Source organism: Python bivittatus, unplaced genomic scaffold (genome assembly GCF_059951505.1).
Source record: "Python bivittatus isolate LINGU-HERP-01145 unplaced genomic scaffold, Pbiv_v1 ctg000960_np1212, whole genome shotgun sequence".
Classification (NCBI taxonomy): Eukaryota; Metazoa; Chordata; class Lepidosauria; order Squamata; family Pythonidae; genus Python; species Python bivittatus.
Genome location: NW_028277124.1, coordinates 12,965,138 through 12,985,890, shown reverse-complemented (window position 1 = coordinate 12,985,890; position 20,753 = coordinate 12,965,138). Strand labels below are relative to the sequence as shown.

The 20,753-nt window shown below is 46.2% G+C and overlaps 1 protein-coding gene across 1 annotated transcript in view; it reads left to right on the top strand.

Annotated features, from left to right (window-relative positions):
* Positions 1–2,228: 2,228 nt before the first annotated feature.
* FAM184B (family with sequence similarity 184 member B) overlaps positions 2,229–20,753 on the top strand; it is a 56,524-nt gene continuing 37,999 nt past the window's right edge. Inside the window, exons 1-4 of the mRNA XM_088131367.1 lie at positions 2,229–2,372; positions 14,482–15,195; positions 20,127–20,262; positions 20,524–20,660. Coding sequence (XP_087987493.1) covers positions 2,229–2,372; positions 14,482–15,195; positions 20,127–20,262; positions 20,524–20,660 — 1,131 coding nt within the window. The remainder of the gene's footprint in view (positions 2,373–14,481; positions 15,196–20,126; positions 20,263–20,523; positions 20,661–20,753) is intronic.

The following is a 20,753-nucleotide window of genomic DNA, read 5'->3' as shown; positions in this document are numbered from 1 at the left end:
CGCTTCATGCCTGTATCTTTCAAGCAGGGATGGGCCAGTTATGAACCTGCAAATTCCCTTGAGAATGGACAGCAGAATTTCCCACCATGTTGAAAGAAGCAGCAATGACAATGGTAATACAGTACAGCCCTCAATTAAAGATCATAGTTGAAAGTACAAAAGAAGCCCCCCCCACACCAATTCTAGCCCCATCTACATTTGTGACCTCATTCCGCCTAGCAGATCTTCCCACAAATTTGGAGCTTATGGGAGCGCAAATACAGCTGTCTTCAACTCTTTAAAGCATCCATGTCTTCTCCAAGCATCACCTGGCAGCCGTAGACGGCAGCCACACCATCCCAGAAAAAAAACGCTGTTGTTTTAAAAGGACACAGAGAAGTGCTGCATTCAGACCCTCCAGTGCCCTGAAGCATCATTTTGAACCTGAATCCAAAGCTTCATTACTTATGTTATTTACGTTTTTTGCCCCTCAGTGACATTTTGTTAAATTCGAGTATGTGCTTGAATTAATACCTTCTTCAAAATTTAAGCACCTTGGGGGTTCTTGACTGTAAGAACCACAGGATCTGCAAGTTGTTCTTTCTCTCACACACATGCATTCAGCACACACTCGGTGCCTATCCTGACTCAAAAGTGCATCTATGAGTTAGCGGCAATCAAGCCCCCGCTTTCTACAGTTCACGCTTCTGCATTCTGAACCAAGAAACACATTAAAAATCTTGAATGTAAACTTGAATGTAAAATAGGTACAGCATAGTTTACAAAAAGCATGTAAGAAAGTGTCTCTTGCACAGTGCCGCTCTTGGATCTCCTCCGAGGGTGAAACAGGGGGGCCCACCTACCGCAAAGTGGCTTAGCCTGCAACGGAAGAGAGTATTAAAGGAAATTGCAGTACATATAATTATACAGTATATGTTTTCTACCATTCAGGGGGTGTAAAGAGAGGACCTTTCTTGATTGTCTGTGCAAGTGAAAAGCATCTGCAAAGACAGCTGCGCCACAAATGACTAACACGGAGGTAGATAAGCAATTTATGTTAGCAATTATCACGGGCCTCTGTTCTGTGGGAGGCTGCACCATTGCAAAACAGCTCCTCAAGCCTCCCTCTTTATTAAGACTGCGGGGCCTCGTGGCTTGGCAAGGTCCCAGGGAGGTGAAAGGCCGTTGGGAGATTTCCCCTCCTAGTAAGATGATGGGTGTATCCTTTAGCATTTGCTTTTGCTGAACTTTGGCGGAAGGTTACTTGAAAAGCTCAGACCTAAAAATGATCCCCCGCCCCGCCCCGCCCCAGAGCAGGAATCAAATTGGAAACAGGAATATTTCAGGGATATTCGACGTTCCACCTTCTCGTGATGGGACCGTTACCAAAAATACGGCATATCTGCAATACGGACAGCTAAAAACTCTGTGATTACTCAGAAGTTTCTATTCCAGGGAAACAGGGTTTAGCCCCAATCCGCTCAGGGGACTGGGCCGCCCCGGTATCGACAGGGACAGGCTTAACGGGGCGAGGCCGGCTTCGCCCGGAAGCTAAGCCGGGCTGCTGCTGAGCCAGCCAGCCCAGCGCGCAAAGGGGGCGCCGCCGGGGCGCCCAGGGGGGCCGGCTGCAGCCCTGCTTCCCTCCCGGAGGAGACAGCGGACCGGGCGACCCTGCTCCCCTTCTTGGGGCGGGGGCAGAGCAGGAGGCTCGGCCGTAGCGGGCGGCAAGGGAGAGCCAACTTCACGCCTTCGCAGCCAGGGTTGCCGAACCGGCGCCCAGGCTGGGCGGGCTCGGTCTCAAGGCAGCCGGCTGAGACAGCGCAAGCCTCGCCGCCGCTCCCGGCACCAGTCCGTATCGCAGCGCCCAGAGCAGCGGCATTCGCCTTCCGCGCTTCGCTGGCTGGCCCTCCGCGCAGCCGGGTCAGCCTCGGCGACTTCTCCGGGGCGCCCGGGGGCGCGGCTGCCGCTGGGAATGCGGAGCATCCAGCCAGGGGCAGCACCTCGTGGCGGGGGAGCCGAGCTGCTGGGCGGGGGAGAGGAGTGGAGAGGGGGCGGCTGCCGCGGGCCCGCCTCGCTCGCCTCCTCGGCTCGGGCAGGGCGGGCCGGGGGCTGCGCCCAAGCCCGCTTGAGCAGCGGGCGCCTCTGCCCCCCGCTCTTCGCAAGGCGGCGGCGGCTGCGGAGGCGGCGCCGGGGGCAAGGGGGAGGTTGGCACGTGCGCCCCCGCGCGCGGACCTGCCGCCAGCCCACCCATGGCTTCCAGCGTCCCCAAGACCCCGCGGCCCGGGACCGGCTCGGCCGCTGCGCCAGCTCGGCGGGACCTGCCCGGCTTGGCGGAGGGAGGCGGCCCGGGGATGCACCGGAAAATGTGCAAGAAGATCGCCCAGCTCACCAAGGTAAGAGTCGCGCGGGGGAGCCGGGGGCGCGCGGGGTGCTGCTGCTTGCAAACTTGCGGCCGGGAGGGGGGAGAAGTTTCCAGCGGCTGCCGAGCTGGCTGGGCGTGGGAACCGGCCGCGCCTACCTGCTCAGGGACCCCTCGGCGGCTCTCAAGCTCGGCGCGGGCCCCTGCCCGAGACAGCTGTCCGCCCTCCTCGGGGGGAGGGTGAAGCGGGGGCCTTAAACCTCTGCAAAGGCACCCCCATCGCAAGAAATGCAGCCAGCACCCTCGCCGACCCCGCCCCCTTCGCTCTACTGTACTTCGTTGAAACGCTGGAGCCCGCGGCGGAGCAAGCGCCGGGCGGGCTGCCCGGTCCAAGAACCCGACCCACTTGTCGCCTGCTTGCCAGGGGTTTTCCTGCCGCGCGCGAGCTGTCATCGGGGCAGCGGCTCTGCCCTATCCACGGGCGACAAGGCGGAGGACGGGAGCCCCTGCCCCGTGGGACGCGCAGTGCGCAAAGGCAGCCACGCGGAGGGGGCCCGGCGTGGCCCGCGTGCAGCCCCAGGGTGAGTTTGCAGGGGGAGAAACGACTCACCTGAAGGTTTTTGCAAGGCTGCTGGGCAGACCCTCGTGCAAGAGGATACGGTAAGCGAGATTAACTCCTGAATAGCACCAGCAGAGAAAGAGAAAATTGGAGATCTCTGATGAGAGAGAACAAGATGTTTATCTGTACCAACAGTGCAAACTACAGAGGGACAAATCCGAAGTAGCATTCAACAGTCAGTCAGAATAAAGGAGGTCTCAGGAGTTCAGCAGAAGCAACATCCAGACTTTCTTAATTTACCGAAATCCTGCTTCCCAGTAGGATGCTGGTTAATCATCATTTTAATATGTGACACCTTTCTATGATTTTTTCCCCAGAGGATGTTGGAACTGTTCAAATAGTCTAGCACCAATGCCCCTTTTGACTGGTAGTGTAGAGAACTTAGTATATTAAAAGTCAGAGGTTCCTGGTTTCTGTCGTGTTTTCAAGTTAAATTTTATGCGTCCCTCTGCCAAAATGTGCCTCCATTTCCATTTATCTCTCTTCTGTCTCAGTGCAAAGTACCCCTGAAATACAAACAGTAATTTGGTTCTAGTCTTCTGTATTCTTTGCCCCCTCCCCTGAAATCTCTGTTTTTCCCCCGGATACTCTTCCTTACTCTCTCTATTTAAGATAATTTTCCTTGATTACGATCCAGATTTCTTTATCCAGTAAATGGGCTCACTTGGCTATGATTTGTGGGTGGTAGTTCCTGTGTGAATATGGAACTGAACCAAATTAACAAACTCCAATCTTTTTGCCAGCTCTAATTCTCGTGAGTGGTCATAACTCAGTCATTAGCCCTGACTAGAAACTGCATTTGCTCCGGCCATTCCTTCCTGGTGATTTACGGTGTCTTATCCTCTCACCCCGTGGTGACAATATAAAGCTTACTGATCTATTGCCACTGTGATGGTTTGGGGGTGCTAAAAGGCGTTGTACATTTTGGGAGGAAATGGATTCTGTGGGGATAACTCTGCCTTTGGTCTTCGTTCTGTTTTGGAGAAATAAAAGCTGTGGGAAGAGGGTCTTCTTCAGAGACCAGGGGTACCCAAAGCTGCCATGATGGCCAGCATTCAGCTCCACCAGCCAGAACACAAGAACAAACCTGTACCCTTGGATTGATTAGTCTCTGCATAGATATAAACATTGATTGAAAGACAGTGAATAATTTACAAGTGGGTTTGTATAGCTTGGACCTCCCTGTGCACTCACATTTTGATCTGCATATATAGGCTAAAATGAGGTGTGCAGACCAAATGGGTCCCTTTCTTCATAGCAGTTGCACTCATGCACTAGCAGTGTGTAGTTAAGAACAAACTGTATTAACATTTTGCATTTATTCATGTGCCACACAGCATTTAATTGCCATACATATAATTTAAGTGCATCTAATTAGTTTCTTGTGGAGACGGAGCCTCCATTTATTAGCAGTGACTCATGATTTGAAGATCAGTTTCTTGAACCTAACTAGGTAAGGTCTCCTGCTGATTACTTGGAAATGTTGGAAGACATTGTAGAACCTAGTACATAGGTCTGTCTTTGTGTGCAAAGACACACATATTGTGCTGCTCAGAGCTGCATTCTCCAATCTGGCACCCTTCAGATGTGTGGAACTACAACTTCCATCTTCCTCATCCATAGTGCCCTTGTTTGCACCAGCACGGCGATAGGACTTATAGTGCCATACATCTGAAGGATGGCAGGTTGAAGAAGGTGGATATTGGCACTACAGGATGTCTAATTTCCCAAATTTGTGTCTTTGTACACAAAGATAGAGCTGTATTCTAGGTTTCCACAATTTTCTTCCAATACCAACCACTTCCATGTTTAAGTCCTTTCCTACATTTAGAAAGAGTGTCTTGGCATGAATTCGCACAAGCAGAGATGAGGTTCGCACAGAGGTGTGGATGTTATAGACTGGCCGCCTGCATTCATCCTTAAAAAATGATAAAGTGCCTGCTTTGTGTATTGGGGATGCAGATAAATAAACTGACCCACATGAGGATTTTTCAGGAATGCAGATAAATACATACATTACAGTTTTCCTGGGTTAACAGTTCCACCCATGAACAAATCTTGATTTTACAGCAAATATAACCCAATTTATTAAAATATATACAGCATATTTAAAAAAAACAAACCAAGGACACTTCCCTGTTTCTAGTAACCTTCAGGCGTGTTGGACAGCAACTCCCATCATGCACACCCTTGGATGGAATGATGAGAATTGTAGTCTAGCATGTCATGCTTCCTTTATAAAAGATACCTCACTGTATCTCTGTTTTCCTTAAGCTGTTTCAAAAGGAGGTCTTGATTAATGCGTTGTGTGCTGTACTTCATTAATTGAACATAGTGCTGCACACATTAATTCAGTTTGTGATGTATTTAGTCCATCTACCAGATTGTTGCTATTACTAACATTATTAGTGACTTTCTTTTACGCACTGCCACAGATAGTCCCCATAATATTTAGGTCTTTAGTGCATCTATTGGTTTTTACCAATTAGTTCAGCTTAATTAACCACTCATGTCAACTCAGAACGAAGTCCAGATGAATTTGAATCCAAATATTAAGCTAGGCATTTTGAGCTACAGCCTTGAATCTTACATGTCCTTCTATGCAGGGCATCTGCAGGAGGGTCCAAAAAGTCAAGATGGCAACCTCGACTGAACAGTTGAAGCCCTGCCCCAAATTTCGATTATTCAGTCTTGACTTTTTGAGTTCCCAGTGGACTCCCATGTCTCTAAGCCATAATACTACAGAAATCAAATAAATAAATAAATACCATTAATTTTGTCTAGTGTTCTCTGCGAATCCAGCTATGGTGGCCTATTCTGCTTAAACCCAATCATGGCTTCCTATCTTCTGTGAATCTCTGCTGAAGACGGAGATTGCAGAGTGAATAAATTAGTCACAACTGCTATTATCTGGCATTGTAGTAGAAGAGAAGCTACACAATTGTAGAGGCTCCCATGTTGTTGTTGTTGTTGTTTAGTCGTTAAGTCGTGTCCGACTCTTCGTGACCCCATGAACCATATTGCGCCAGGCCTTCCTGTCCTTCACTGCCTCCCTGAGTTTGCTCAGTTTCATGCTCATTGCTTCAGTGATGCTATCTAACCATCTCATCCTCTGCCGTCCTCTTCTCCTTTTGCCTTCAATCTTTCCCAGCATCAGGGTCTTCTCCAAATGTTAAAAGCCATGTAGTAGTGATGTAGGCATCACAGTGTCATCGTGCAAATGATGTCAGTTATGTCACTTGCATCATGAGTTTGGTGATGCATGCGATGCCACTCCACCCTCCTTTTTATCTAACATTTAGGTAACTTCTCAGCTCTTGGCAATAGTACAAAAGCGCTTTGCCTTCCTTTATTTTCAGCTTTCCAGGCTAACTGAATCCTTGGTTTCTCTGGTTGTCCCCCTTCTAAGTACAACCAGCTTCAACACTTTTGCTTTCCACACTTAGCCTAGATCAGCTAGGTAGAAATGTCCTGTGGCATTCAAATATGATTTTCTAAATATTGTTGTGTTTAAATATTTTTAAATGCAGGTAGTCCTCAACTTATGACAGCAGTTGGAACTGGAATTTCCATCGCTAAGCAATGCAGTTGTAAAGCAGGACTGCATCGCCTAGCGGCAGCAATCCCTACATCCCCAGTTGCCATCATTAACCGAATCCAACGGTCATTAGGCGAAGCAACTTCCTGCCAACTTCCCACAACCAAGTCAGTGGGGAAGCCAGCAGAAAGTTGCAAGTCCCAGGCCAGCAGGCAGGTAAGTGGCTGCTGCTGGGTGGGGGAGAGTGTGTGGGGATGTGTGAGGGTGTGAGGGACGCGCAGCAAAGCTCAGGGAGGGTACACAGGTGGACGGTGCAGCGCAAGCGCAGAGGGGCTGGGGAATGGTGCACTGGTGGGGGAGAATTACTCCAGCGATTTGCAACCTTCCCTGCCAGCTTCCCCACTGACTTTCTTGGGAAGCCGGCAGAGAAGGTCGCAAATGGTGATCGTGTGACCGCAGGATGCTGCAAGCAGTCGTATGTGTGATCTGGTTGCCAAGTGCCCAACTTTTGATCACATGACCACAGGGGTGCTGGGATGTCCAGAACTCTGAGGCCTGGTCATAATCACCATTTGTTCAGTGCCGTTGTAATTTCGAACAGTCGCTGACCAAATGGTCATAAGTTGAGGACTATCTGTATTGACATCTGCAAAATAATAACTGTCTGGCCTGAGTCTTAGGAAACTCTCAAAACCTTTTTATCCTGACATTGAGTGGGTTGGAGCACGTTGAATTCCTTTTTTTGGTTCACTCCTTGTGCTAGAAAGCCCTAATGCATCTCTGCTGGCTTATGGCTGAGCACGTGGCATGCAACTAGCATTGTAGCTTGTCAGCCTTGATTTATGGGTTAGCACTCTGTACAAACCTGGCAATTATGGCTTGTTCAGGACATGTTAGTTAAAGCAGCCTTTGCCTTAGCATATTATTGGCACCCAGCATCTCTTTTTGCAGATTATCCAGAGCTGCAATTTAATTGCCCTTAATCTTTACAGTGTGCAGACCATGTTTCCTGCAAATCCTGAAAGGGTTTGATACTCTACATGAGGAAAGCTGCAATATAGAATATCATATATGATCAGGGATGGTTATGAAAAACCACAGGATCATTTAAAGATAAGAAGAATCAAATTGTGTGATTGTTACTAATTATGTGCATCATGGAGTTGGATTTACCAGCACCAAACTGAATGTGGAAGTAGGAAATGTTTCTGCAAAGAAGAGGGGTGTGTGTCCCCTGATAATTACTATTTAAAAAAAAATGCAAGGACAAAAAATATTTTTGGCCAAAACAGTTGTGATATAGGTTGGAGCTATGACTTGGCTGATCCATGGATGGGAGGCTACCAGAAAACTCAAGGCCTGTGGACTAGATTAGGAAGTGAAAAAAAATCTCAGAAGACACCAGTGGCCAGCCAGTTCCATATGGTTACCAAGAAGGCTACGTGAATGGGTCTTTCTAGTCACCAGGACCCCAGGGAGGCTTCATCTTGTTCTGTACACCCTAGACCACTCCAATCCGTGTTAGAACACAGTCATGCTTTTAAAGGAATTGAAATGACTGTTTTGGCACTTGCAATTCAGGATTTCAGAAATTCCTCAATGCTTTATGGCTTTGATTTCCCAGATCCCTTCTGTCATTAAAATAGTTTTTTTTCCCCCAATAGAACAATAAAATATGTCATCTTGTGATGATTTGGAGGAGTGATTTTTATAAATCAGAAGTCAAGGGACTTAGAAGAGAGCTGTCATTTTCTCCCACTGTTGTTAGCAGATTCCTTAGTCCCGTCATAGAAATCAGGCCAATGTTAACACATCTTTAGCTACTACACTTACTCATGCTAGCCTCTGTTTTGGAGTCCGTGTGATAACTTCTCATCTTGTGAAACGTACGTGGGGAACAGGATACTTGTGCGGAAAGCTATCTCATTGCAAATTTATCTTCTGGAGGAGACAAAAAACAAGCTTCTGCTCCCACTGTTCCTTTCTCCACCATCTCCATCCTGTTGGAGAAGATCAAGAGGATGGATTAGCTTTGAGACAGAAATTGAGTTACCAGGTTCAAAGCAGATCAGATTCTGGCCTTTTGACTGATCGGCAGGTTGGTGCCCCTGGTTTCTCCCCCAAGCCCAGCTTCTCCTCTCAAAATCATTGTTGTAGATGGGAAAATGGGGAGAAGTATCTGGAAGAGGAAGATGGAAAGGATATATCTTTGGTGGAAGATTGATCAGAAGCTTTTTGTGCTGTAAAGATTTGTTAGAGGCCACATTTCTCCTAGATTAAACCAGCAGAGATTGTGACAGCCTTTGCTATTCCAATATACAAGAAATGCACAAGTCCTTTGAATCACAATTACAGTATCAGCAGCCTTCACAGTAACCAACTAACTATGGTGAATAGTTTGCAAAGAAGCAACAGATAGATCAAACCCAATCTGAGTCCAGATCAGAATAATTTCCAGATTTATTGTGTGATTAGAACACAGTGTATTGGAATTTGTTCACACAAACCCTGTATGGCTTCACTGTGCTGAAATTGAGGTGACCGAAATCTCAGCTGGCATTTAGTTTCTCAGCATGGAGAAATGGAAAGCCGGTGAGAAGAAGATGGATGCACAGAATGAAATGGTGCAAGGGGGGAGAGAGAGCAGAGACAGTGGAGAACGAAAACGAAAATTGTAATATATGCAAATAAAACTTCCTTTGCGTTGAGCCTGACTGCTGCTGGAATTGTGCTCTTCTGGAATAGCGCTGAACTTGGGTTCAGGGGGAACTGATACCCATTGATGATAGAGGTGGGATGTTCTTTCAGTGTGCCAGTCCAGCATACGGCCCTGGAAGTTCCTTACTTTCTCCCATCCAAGCACAGACCAGGGTCTAACCCCACTTAGCTTACCAGATCAACCAAGATTAGCTCGATGCTGCTTCCCGAGCAAAGCAGAGACCTTTAATAATTGACTGCAGCAATATCAGAGCTTCTTCACAAAATGCTACATGCTTGTTGCCAGGTATGCCCATTTACACACATGAATAAGCAGATATGAAGGCGGAATATACGCATGTATAGTGCGACACTCCTACTCAAACAACCACAGACAAAATTTATACAAAGCCGTCCTCGTTACTGTTATTTCAGCCCAGCAGTGGTTGGTTGTCGCTGGAAGACGTTGTAAATCACTCGCGTGAGAGAGAAAGATCTCTGGTGGGAATGCAACCCTCGGCAGAAAAACATCACCCCCTCTCTGAATTATTCCTTCTACGGCTCATTTAGAATTGCCTTCCAAGGATTTTTGCATATTGATTGTTGAAAGATTCTTGCGAGGTACTTGCAGCGTTGGATGGGCTATAAATCGGTTCTTTCTTGCACGCAATGCACTTGCTTCTGCTCGTTGGGTGGGGGAGTCTGAAGGTGGCCCTCAAGGTCGAAGGGAGGCCAGATCCTCAGTTCTTGGGCTAACGTCCAGCCAACCTCTTTCAACATCAACTCACTGGAGGGACTTTGGAAGGCGTAAGGGGAAAGGGAGGGCCCTGTGTCCTGTCCTGTGCTCCAGGGAGGAAGGGAACCAACCTGGAGGAGGGGTAAAGGTTTTGGACTCTGACTAGGGAAGCCCAGGTTCTGATCCATCCTCCCTGCATTACTTTGGAAGAGTCGCTTTCTTGGGCTAACCTTCCCCGCAGGGCTGCAGTGTGGATAAAAAGAAGGGAAACTTGCACATGAGCTGGGGAAAAGGCAGGGTATAAATTAAAATAATAAACCTGCTTTCAGCTGAAGCATCTGTTCATGACACAGTTGTTCTACAGTTGAGCACAAAGCCCATCTCTCCAGCATTAAGTTTCACTGAACATCTTGAGGCTTAACCCCAAATCAGTGGGGAGTGCTGGCATCTTTCATTTGTTTCCACTTCTCTCTGTTTTGATTTCTCTGTCGCTTAACTTGGTAACTCCTCATTCTTTTGCACTGGGTCTCCTCCCAGGAGTATCTGCGGGGTGTGGTCAGAAAAGTCAAGATGGCGACCACTATAATGCAAATGAAGCTCCACCTGTGCATCTTGACTTCTTTGACCACACCCTGCCAATACCTCGGGAATCTCCTCTCTTCCACAAGAAAGACGCCTTCCTGCCCAACTTTTCATTTCTCTCCTGCATTTAACAGAACAAGAGAGCAAACAAACCCAGTTTCCAGTTAGGAATATACCAGCGAGAGACATCTAAAAACAATCCAGCTTTTAAAAACCTGTTTTACATGGTTCTTTGAAGAGAAGACAACACTGAATGCTGTGCCTCCATCTCTCTCACTAATTTAGCATTGGCAACAGAGAAAATCCAAAAATCTTTCACTGCATCACTTTTTGCTCTGTAGAAGGATCTGGCAAAGGAAAGGAAAGTGTTTAGAAAGGTCAGAAATTAAAAGACACATCAACTGAATGCTGAGGTAGGATCCAGATAATTTCACAAGCTTTGATATAAGCATACCAAATTGCTTTTGCTAGTAAATGCATTATTCTTCTCTTTTTAAGCAGCTGTCTGAACTGAAATGTGGCGACTAGAGGTTTTTTCCCCTCCTTTCTCGTGATACCTGGAGAAGCTGCGTGCTTAGCAAGTTTGGCAGTTCAAGTCAGCCAGCAAACCAGGATGTTTTAATGGGTTCAGGGACATCTTCCTGGCAGAGGTCAAAAAGGTCAAGAGGGTGGCCACAACCACAGGATTGAAGCCCTGTCCGCTTTCTATGAGCATCCAGTTTTATATTTGCCTTGTTGAATGATGGGGATTCCTAGGTCAAGCCTGAGCTGTTTCTGGACCCTCCCCAGTGTTCTGCCAATGCTTTGGGCTTGATCCTCCAGCACCTCCTTAAAACCCTCTTTTAGAATCCAAATGAACTGGCAAAATCAGCTTTCAGTGGGGGCATTCTGGAAGTTGGCTATGATTCTATAATCACTCCATAATTTCAGGTTTTTGCATTTGAGTGGGGGAAAAGGGGATAATAGTTTTATTCATGTGCTACAGCAAAAGATGCTTATCCTGCCTTTCGGCAACCAGGTTGTTAACATTTTTGAGAATCTGTGGGGCCCTTAGGAGATGGCCAACTGCCGTAAAGCTGTAGAGCACTAATGAGCCACAGTTCCTTTACTTTTTTCTCCCATTCTTTGGTTCTGAACCCCCAAGGTGATAGTGGTCTTTCCACCAACCCAGGAATTGCATCTCTTGCACCCAGGCTTCCGAGAGAACAGGCTTGCTCTGGAAATAAATGTTGCCCACAGTCCCTTCCAAAGTAGGTCAGTTCCCCTTAATTCTTCAGGGCTGTTTCCTTTTATATCCTACCTTTCTCCACGCCTTCCAGTGACACCATTTATAGTCTGTTAATGAGTTTAGCAGGTAGAAGAGCTCTTTTGGTGCTGACAGCTCTTCCATGCAAGAGCAGTGGAGCAGGAGCAGCCAAAATAAATCAGGACGTTTCCTCAAGAAGCAGCTCATAGACGCCCCTGACTCGGTTCCTGCACTCTGGGCATCTTTTACCCTGCTCAGACGGATGCAGAATTCATCTGGGTCCTAAGCATGTACGTTTCCCTCAGCTCCCTTTTTAGGTAAGCAACATTAGGTGGAACATTCTGCAACATTCTGCAAAAAGGGGCGAGGAAATAGCCAAAGAATGAAAGGCATGAAATAAGCAAAAGAAAAGGAAATACAGTTAATTTTAGTTTACACTGACACCATTCACTATACTTCTCCATACCTTGCTGCACCGCCAACCATTTTGCTTCCACCTGCTTCATACATAGCTTTTTGAACTTCTCACCTCTCCTTTTTCTCATCCACTCCATTTAAGGCACAACTTTCTAGTCATTGTCTTGGCCCATTCATGCCTCCTTCACAGGTTTGTTTTGCTGTCCAATCCTGGTTCACAAAATCAAGTATGTCATGTATGAGGCCCCTGCAAGAATCATAGAATCATAGGGTTGGAAGGGATCTTGGAGGTCTTCTAGTCCAACCCCCTGCCCACAGCAGGAGTCCTCATACCATCTCGGACAAATGGTTGTCCAATCATTTCTTGAAAACCTCCAGCGATGGAGCACCCACAACACTGGGAGGCAAGCTATTCCACTGCTTAATAGTTCTCACTGCCAGGAAATTCCTCCTATTTCCATGTTGGACCTCTGACGAGCTTCCACCTATAGCTTCTTGTCCTTCCCTCTGGTGCTATGGAGAATAAATTGATGCCCTCTTCCCTGTGGCAGCCCTTCAAGCATTGGAAGACTGCTATCATGCCTCAGTCTTCTCTTGGTTACGCTAAACATACCCAGTTCCTTTAGCCGTTCTTCATAGGATTTAGCCTCCAGATCCCTTACCATCTTTGTTGCTCTTCTCTGCACTCTTTCTAGGGCCTCAGGGACCTCTTTCTGTCTCAGGGCAAGGCCATGAAATGTATTCCTAGGACGTCAATAATATGATTTAATTCACAAATTTCAATGTTGCCGCTATCTTTATTTAGATATATACAGAATATGTCTGCATCATAAAAAGAACACGTGCAACAAAAGGTTAAAGAATCCAAGGCCAGGGGGAGGACAAATGGACCTGGAATGTGGCATAAAAGTTGGAATTTTTCAGAATTTCAAAGTTGGCTGCTAATGTATGTGAAAAGTGGGAACAGATTAATGCCACTACGGAGAGTTAACCCTAACCCTAAGTTAAAATATTCAAACGGCATGATTTTTGAGGCACAGCACACAGCTGAGGGAGGAGCTGTCCTTGTTGAAATTCACCATTCCTTTTCTGCCCAGAATTTGGCAAGCCCAAATAAGCTTCAACCTATTGGGTTTACCTGTGTTCATATATAGCCTTGTACAGAGTTCTTTAATCCTGTTTCCTGCAATTTGACAAGGGGTGGTAATTAATTAAGCAGTATCTGGAGATCCAGGTTACTTCCTGTTCTCTTAAGGGGCAGAATTTTTTAGGAGGCAGGGAGGTTTTGTTTTGTTTTCTTAAAAAAATGAAATCAAGGCTTACCAGAATTTAACTGGAGTAAAGAAACCAAAATGTATGTTTGTTGAGCTTCTGGAATATTTATTTGGGATGATTCTAAATATATCATTAATTGAGATATTTTAATAGGGCCACAGTCTTATTAATTGGTTTGTTAGATTTATGTCCTCCCTTTCCTTCAGGAACTCAAGGGAGGGTTGCTAGTGCTCCCTTCTCTGGTTTTTCTCCTTGTAATAGCAACTCTGTAAGGTTGAACCGTTCACTGTACTTGTCTTTGCAGCTGCCGTAGGAGGGAAGGATCAACTCTTCCTTATTTCTCTGGTCTACGTTCTCACATCCTGGCTGACTGGGGTAAAATCAATCCCTCTAAACTCAAGGTTGATTAGTTTTAGGCAGGCATGTTCACAGGATGTTCAGGAAAGTCAAGATGGCAGCCACAAGGGCAGTCAAAGCTCAACCCAAGATGGCAATCGCACTATCTTGGCCACCATCTTGACTTTCTCACCACATCCTGCAGACACCCCTGGGTTTAGGCGTTCACCCACATACCAACTCCAGTAATAAATCAGTTAAATGTGTTGGGTGAACATCACTATGTTGGCTTTGGTCTTTGGGAAAGGAAGTAGATATTTTCCTAAATTATATATACCCTGAGGGGAAAAATTGCTATACAAATTTAAGGAATAATCTTGCAGAGGTTCGTTGATCTCTTTCCTCCTGAGCTTCCCTCCTGCAGTTGATCCTGATCTTTTAGGCTTCAGAAGTTATTAATCTTTTCCACGGTTAGTGCTGGAACTCTTCCAGTGTTTTGAAATTTTCTTGATGGTCATACAAGACATTAACTGGAATCCAGAGCATATTCATCAGGAAGGAAATGCACGCAGTTTAGGGAAAGGAGCTCCTGATCAAGTGTGTGGAGATGTCTCCCTCAGTAATAAAATATTGGGACTGTTAGAGTCCTATCTTAAAAGAGCTTCCCCCTTTTCTTGGCTCTTCCCTGTGATTCCAGGTGATCTATGCTTTGAACACTAAAATTGATGAGCATGAGGAGAATATCCAGGCTCTGAAAGACACCCATCAGGAAGAGGTTCAACGCATCCTTGCTGAGACCAGGGAAACTGTCCTGCAGTATGAAAGCAAAGTGGAGGAAGCTCAGATGCTCCAGAGGCACATCCAGGTCCTGGAAGCAGCCTTGGAGAAACACAGGAAGCAAAAAGAGGACGCTTTGTCAGAATTTGCCACGTGCAAAAAAGAGTATTTAGAGGCTGATCCACAGGCCAGACAAGGAAGTAAAATGTTCCCTTTCAAGGTAGGACACTCAGAGCTAGATGTTGAAAAGAGTGTTTGGGCTTGCAATGAGGATCCATCAGGCTTTGCAAACCAACCCTGGGCATTTGTGAGGGACACATGGGAAAACCAGGGAAAGTTAAGTGGAATTCCTGGCATGGATCTCCAGGAGGTAGTGAGAGAGATGGTGAAGCTCAAGTGGGAGAATCAGCAATCTACAGAAGATTATACAAGAGAAGCAGGCCGGGAAAGAGAGAAGGCCCTGCAACAGCCATCGGCTGATCCCTGCAAAGAAGGGCAGCAAAGGAAAAACAGCGGGACCAAAGATGTGGCTTCAGGTCAACAAGTAGGGGAACTAGAAGCTCACCTGGAGGCAAGAGGCCAGGAAATCAGTGAATTGAAGAAGTATTCCCAGAAGCTGAAGGAGAAGATGCAGGTAAGAAAGACTCCACACGCTCATTCACACGCCATAAAGTTACAAAATCTTTGAGTTGTTTTTGGCAAGCTGCTGAGTCAGACTTCTCCAACCTGGCACCATCCAGTTCTGCTGGAGAGTATCTCCCATAATCCCCAGCCCAGCACTTCTGAAGGGCTCCAGGTCTGGAAATGCTTGACTCTGTAAAATCTGATTCCATCCAATCTGAAATTCGGAAGACAGGAACTGGTATGCTGGTCAGAACAGGTACCATTCTTGCTAATGAAGGTATAGTTTCACCCTCATGCAGAATGATTGCTGCTAAATCTACACCAGGCAGGGGTGTCTGCAGAGTATGGTGAAAATAAGATGATGGCCACGATGCATTAAAAACAGACGACTCTTCGATTGTACCGTTGTGACTGCCATCTGGAATTTTTTCATCATGTTCTGCAGGTTTTGGGGAGGGGGGTTTCAATAAAAATAAATGGTTCCTATTTATTAGAAAAATGTAGCATTGATTGCTGCACTTCAGGACAACATGATTATTTTTAAGAATGTCTCTTGCAAATTGAGCCAGATTCTTGTTTTCATGGATATGTCTGAGTAGTTTTATCTGCAACGATATGAAAGTCGTTGGCCATTGCCTTCTCCTGGGATTTTTTAACTTTCCAGTCTAGCTTACAATTCTGTGATTTCCCATCACAGTAAGTATTAACCAGGTCCAACCCTATTTAGCTTTTCAACATCCACCAAGATCAGCTGGATGCTTCCCCCTAGCTGGGCCATCATTGTAACTCAAAACCTGCGTGCTAGTCAATGAATGAGCATTGCAAGAAAGTAGACAATGTGAGGAACCATTCATTTACCTTTCCAAAGGATATTCCAAGGTTGTGGGAAGAGATAATATTTCTCTGAAATTATCCCCTTCTTCAGAGCCAGGTAGCTGCAAGTATTTCAAAGTGGGTTGGTCACCATCCCAAACAGAACTTCAGGGTTTTTAATACAGGAGCATCTGCAGGAGAGTCTAGAAGCTCAAAATGTCATATATAGGGCTTTGATAGTGTGTTTGTGGTGTCATCTTGCCTTTTTTATTCTCCCTCTCTTCAACCATTCCCCTGGATGCCTTCATTGGAAGATATTCCCTGGATTAAAGTCTTTCTAGAAATTATCCTCTTAAGGAAGCTTCTAACGTACAGTGGAACCTCGGTTTACAAACTTAATTCGTTCCGTGACTCTGGCCGCAACCCGAATTGGTCGCAGCCTGAAGGAAATTTCCCCATAAGATTCAATGTAATTACCGTTAATCCGTTCTGGTGTGGAGGACAGGGAGGTGGCTATTGCTTGGAGGGAGAGTCCCCCTCCCTATGACTACGTGTCAGGGGCGGAAAATGGCCATGGACCACGTGTCAGGGGTGGAAAAATGGCCACGGACCACGTGTCAGAGGCGGAAAAATGGCCACGGACCACGTGTCAGGGGTGGAAAAATGGCCACGGACCACGTGTCAGAGGCGGAAAAATGGCCGCGGACCACGTGTCAGGGGTGGGAAAATGGCCACGGACCACGTGTCAGAGGCGGAAAAATGGCCGCGGACCACGTGTCAGGGGTGGAAAAATGGCTGTGGACCACGTGTCGGGCGGAAAAATGGCCACAGACCACATGTTGGGCAGAAAAATGGCCGCAGAGCACGTCGGGCGGAAAAATGGCTGCGGACCACATGTCGGGCAGAAAATGGCCGCGGACCACGTCTCAGGGGCGGAAAAATGGCCGCGGACCACGTGTCGGGCGGAAAATGGCCGCGGACCACGTGTCAGGGGCGGAAAAATGGCCGCGGACCGTGTCACGGGAGGGAAAATGGCCGCATATCCGGCTCGTACCCCGAGTTTGCAAACCGAGGTAAATTTTTGCGGCCGGAGCTGGTCGTAACCCGAACAGTTCGTTAACAGAGGCGTTCGTAACCCAAGGTACCACTGTATATATAAAATTCTGTTTACTTTCTTTAAAGGCATTTCCTTGGAGAGATGATTATAGTAGTCAAGCCCTATTGTCCCTAGAAAGACAACTAATAACTGAGCCAAAGACTATTTTCTCTGCATAGGATTGCTGCCCCATTGCAGGCCAACCACACATACATGCACACAGAATTTAGGTTGCTAAGGCTTTACTTCTGGTTAAATCAAGTATAGGCAGGGACAGACAGAGCATGTGTGTAAGCATCCACCCATCTCAGCAAACTCCCAGTCATATAAGAGCATGCCTGCAACCAAGTTCTGAACATTGACAGTCCAAAGTAGCAGGCAGAAGGGTTCCCAGGTCATGGTCTAAAGATCTAGGTATTGTGGGTCGGTTGTCAACCAGTTTGGGTTCAGACCAACAGAGACTTGCAAGATTGTTGTCAACCCTTTAAAGCTGGCTAGACTTAAGAAACCAGAGTCATGCAGGCCAATATTGCTTTTATTATAAAGATACAGTAACAAAGCTTGCAAATCTGAATGCACTTCCCCCTCCCTCCCTTTATCTCTGTGAGAAGTAGGGAGGGTCTTGCCTGAGACATTTTCTCAAGTTACGGTTCTGCCCAGACTCAGGTTTCTTTTATCTGATGGTTGTCTTGGTAGCGGCTCCTCCTCCTGTCCCTCAAGGCCATTCTCTTTCCACTATACTTCAGCTAACAATGAGAACATACAACTGTCCTTGGTGGATCAAGCCAAGGCCCATCCTATTCCAACTTTATGGCTCTCAAGTGGTTGTCACCTCCAAGACTTGCAATATCAGCAGATAGGTGCAGGATTTAACTGGCCTGCTGACAGCTGCCCCATAGTGGCCGAGGGCCTGGTTTAATAGCATAATGCATAATTCTACATGGCTGAGCCCTTCTTGCTGTCATGCATTGTGCTAAATTGGATGGAGCTACACAGATGTGTAGATGGAACAACCGATGCTTAGGAAATCCCATGTGGTTCCTTGGGATGAACAAAAGGAACTCAGCTGCATTCTGACATTCCATATAAGGAGGGATTTGCCCCCTTGCATGCAGGGCAGTAGCTCTATGGGAAACTCATAGTTTGAATGCAGAAGATCTCACAATGAGTCTCAGCATCTGGAAAGCTCCTCTCCAAAACCCCAGACAGTTGCTATAGTTCATGCAGATAATATAAAGCCAGATGGGCAAGACTGCAATAACTGTGAGGATTTATGGGTCTCTTATCTGCAGAGCTTGTGCGACATAGGTCACTAATTTAGCCACCAATCATTGTGTTTAAATTAAAATGAGTGGTTAGGGAAAGCTGGGACTCACTGCTTCTAATGAAAAACTGCCTCTGTGTCGTGTTATTAATTCCTGTATTTGCTGAGCAAATGGCATACACAAGCCTGATTGTAATGGGAAGAGAGGATCTTTTCCACCCACCAGGTTTCCATTGTTGGAAATGAAGGCTACATGATGGAAAGAGTTAGAAGCTGTTCGTTTTGCTCCAGTTCATGAGCTAATGGAGGTTGTTGAATTTTTTTAAAAAAGCATGTCCTGGCAAAATTGTGGAACCACCGGAGCAAAAGGAACATATTTCTTGTATTTTTCATTTTTCTTATGAAAGGATCTTTAGCTGACGGCAGAATTCTCCATTAGCTGGAGCTTCCTTCTGTGCTGTAAGATGTGATTCCCTAAGAAAAGTATGTGAGATGAAAGGCAGAAAAGAAAATAGTATTTCTTGGGTAAGGTCACTCTGATAATTCATTTATTCTTAAGAAAGAGTAATAAAATATATATTAAAGGGAAGAGATAAGGCAAGTTTTTTTTTTTTTCATGATTCCCCCCTGCAGGGATGTCAAGTAACTCAAGAAACACCTCTTGTTGGTGCACAGTCCTTAACGACAACTTCTGATGAAGCTCCAGGTGTCTGCTTGGAAGTCTCAATTCAGAGCTTTCTTCCTCAGAAGGGATACAGATGAGCTTCCTCAGCCTCACATCTTGCAGTCTGGATCCAAGCCTTCAGACTTGGTTTCAGAATTGCTCAAGAGAAAACGCAAAGCACCTCTTCTCCCATTGTGAATGTCCCTGCATCTTTTGCAGGCCTGTTTGGGAAGCTCCTCCCAGCTGTCCCCAAATGTTTCTGTGTGTGCACCCATTTCGCAGTGACACCATTCTTTGGGCCAGGCAGCTGGGGAAAGCAAAACAGCTGCGTTAACAGTCCGAAAAGAGACTCCAACCTCTTTCAGAGGGTGAACACAGCCCTAATGTAGATGCACCATGTTGGCTTGTCACAGAGGTTTCCTGTGCCAAATAGCTGCAGGGGGTTGTGACCCAGTGTGTGTCAGGTAATGGCAGTCAGGACTGCTTGGCAAAGAGCAGTTGCGACTGTGCATAACTGGAGAGGTGTGCCCTGCCCCCATGGGGAACAGTGGTTCATAAGGTGGACACCTCTGCACAATGGATACCAGACTGTGTACCTCTTAGGGCTAAACTTGGAAAGAGCACTTCCTAGAAATCTGCCCTGTGGAAGACTCACTAAAAGGTGTTGTGTGGCTCCTTCTGAGAGACAGAATAGATGGGATCTATTGATTGGATTTGTGTGATGTGCTAAATCATTGCTCGTTGAATGAGCTGTTGTAGACTCAGAGACCCTGGCCTAACTTGATAAAAACTGTAACTCACGTGCTAAAACTGCACTGTCTGGGTTCGTGAAACATTCTGAGCCAAATTCAGCAGCTAAAATGATCCCTCTTACTGGTGAATTCGCCATCATTTTTTAATAGCAGAAAACCCAGTGGGCTTTTTTTTTTTTTAGTCAGCAGTAGATGTTCCTTTAGCATCAATTTAGTAATTTAATTAAATTTAAATTGCCTCATACCAGATTTAGCTTTTGTCCTGGCCCCACCTATCTTTAGAGATTGGCCCACAGTACATGGGCAAAAGCTAATGAAATGAAATAATCATAAATGTATAATTATGTTGCAGGACTTGGAAATGCAATTAAAGGAAGCACAACAGGTGACTATGGAGTCTCAAAGTATTAGTAAAACATTGGAGGAGGAGCTGGTTATTGCAAAAGAAAAACTTCTGTTACAAGAAAAAGAATTAATGCATAAAAGAGGTAAGAGCTTATGCCATGCAATTTTGGGGAGGTTACTGCGAGCTGGGAGTTCTGCTCCAAATTTTACTTCAACCGTGAAGACAACAAATAGTTTTATGCAGGCCACTGTGCTCACAACTTATGACCAGTCTTCATCAGAGGACACTAATAATGGCCGTTGTCACAACACTGAGACAATGACAATGAAGTTCTTTCAACATCTGTAATGTATTATTCAATTTCTTAATTGCATGCTTGGAAATGCACTTGTGGATTTTGCAGAAGCGATGCAGGTAGCACCGAACTCCCGCAGCAAAGCTAGGAGTCAAGTGGATGGACTGAAGGATCGGAACTTGCACCCTCAGCGGGCATTGCCCATCAGACACAGTCAAGGCAGCCAAGGTGGTGGAGCCTCTCAGGTGAATTTCTCTTCTTTCTATGGGTAAAGTCCACCTGATGATTTGATCTAATTTGTAAAAGTGAACAGTGTAATATCTTCCATACCTGATCTG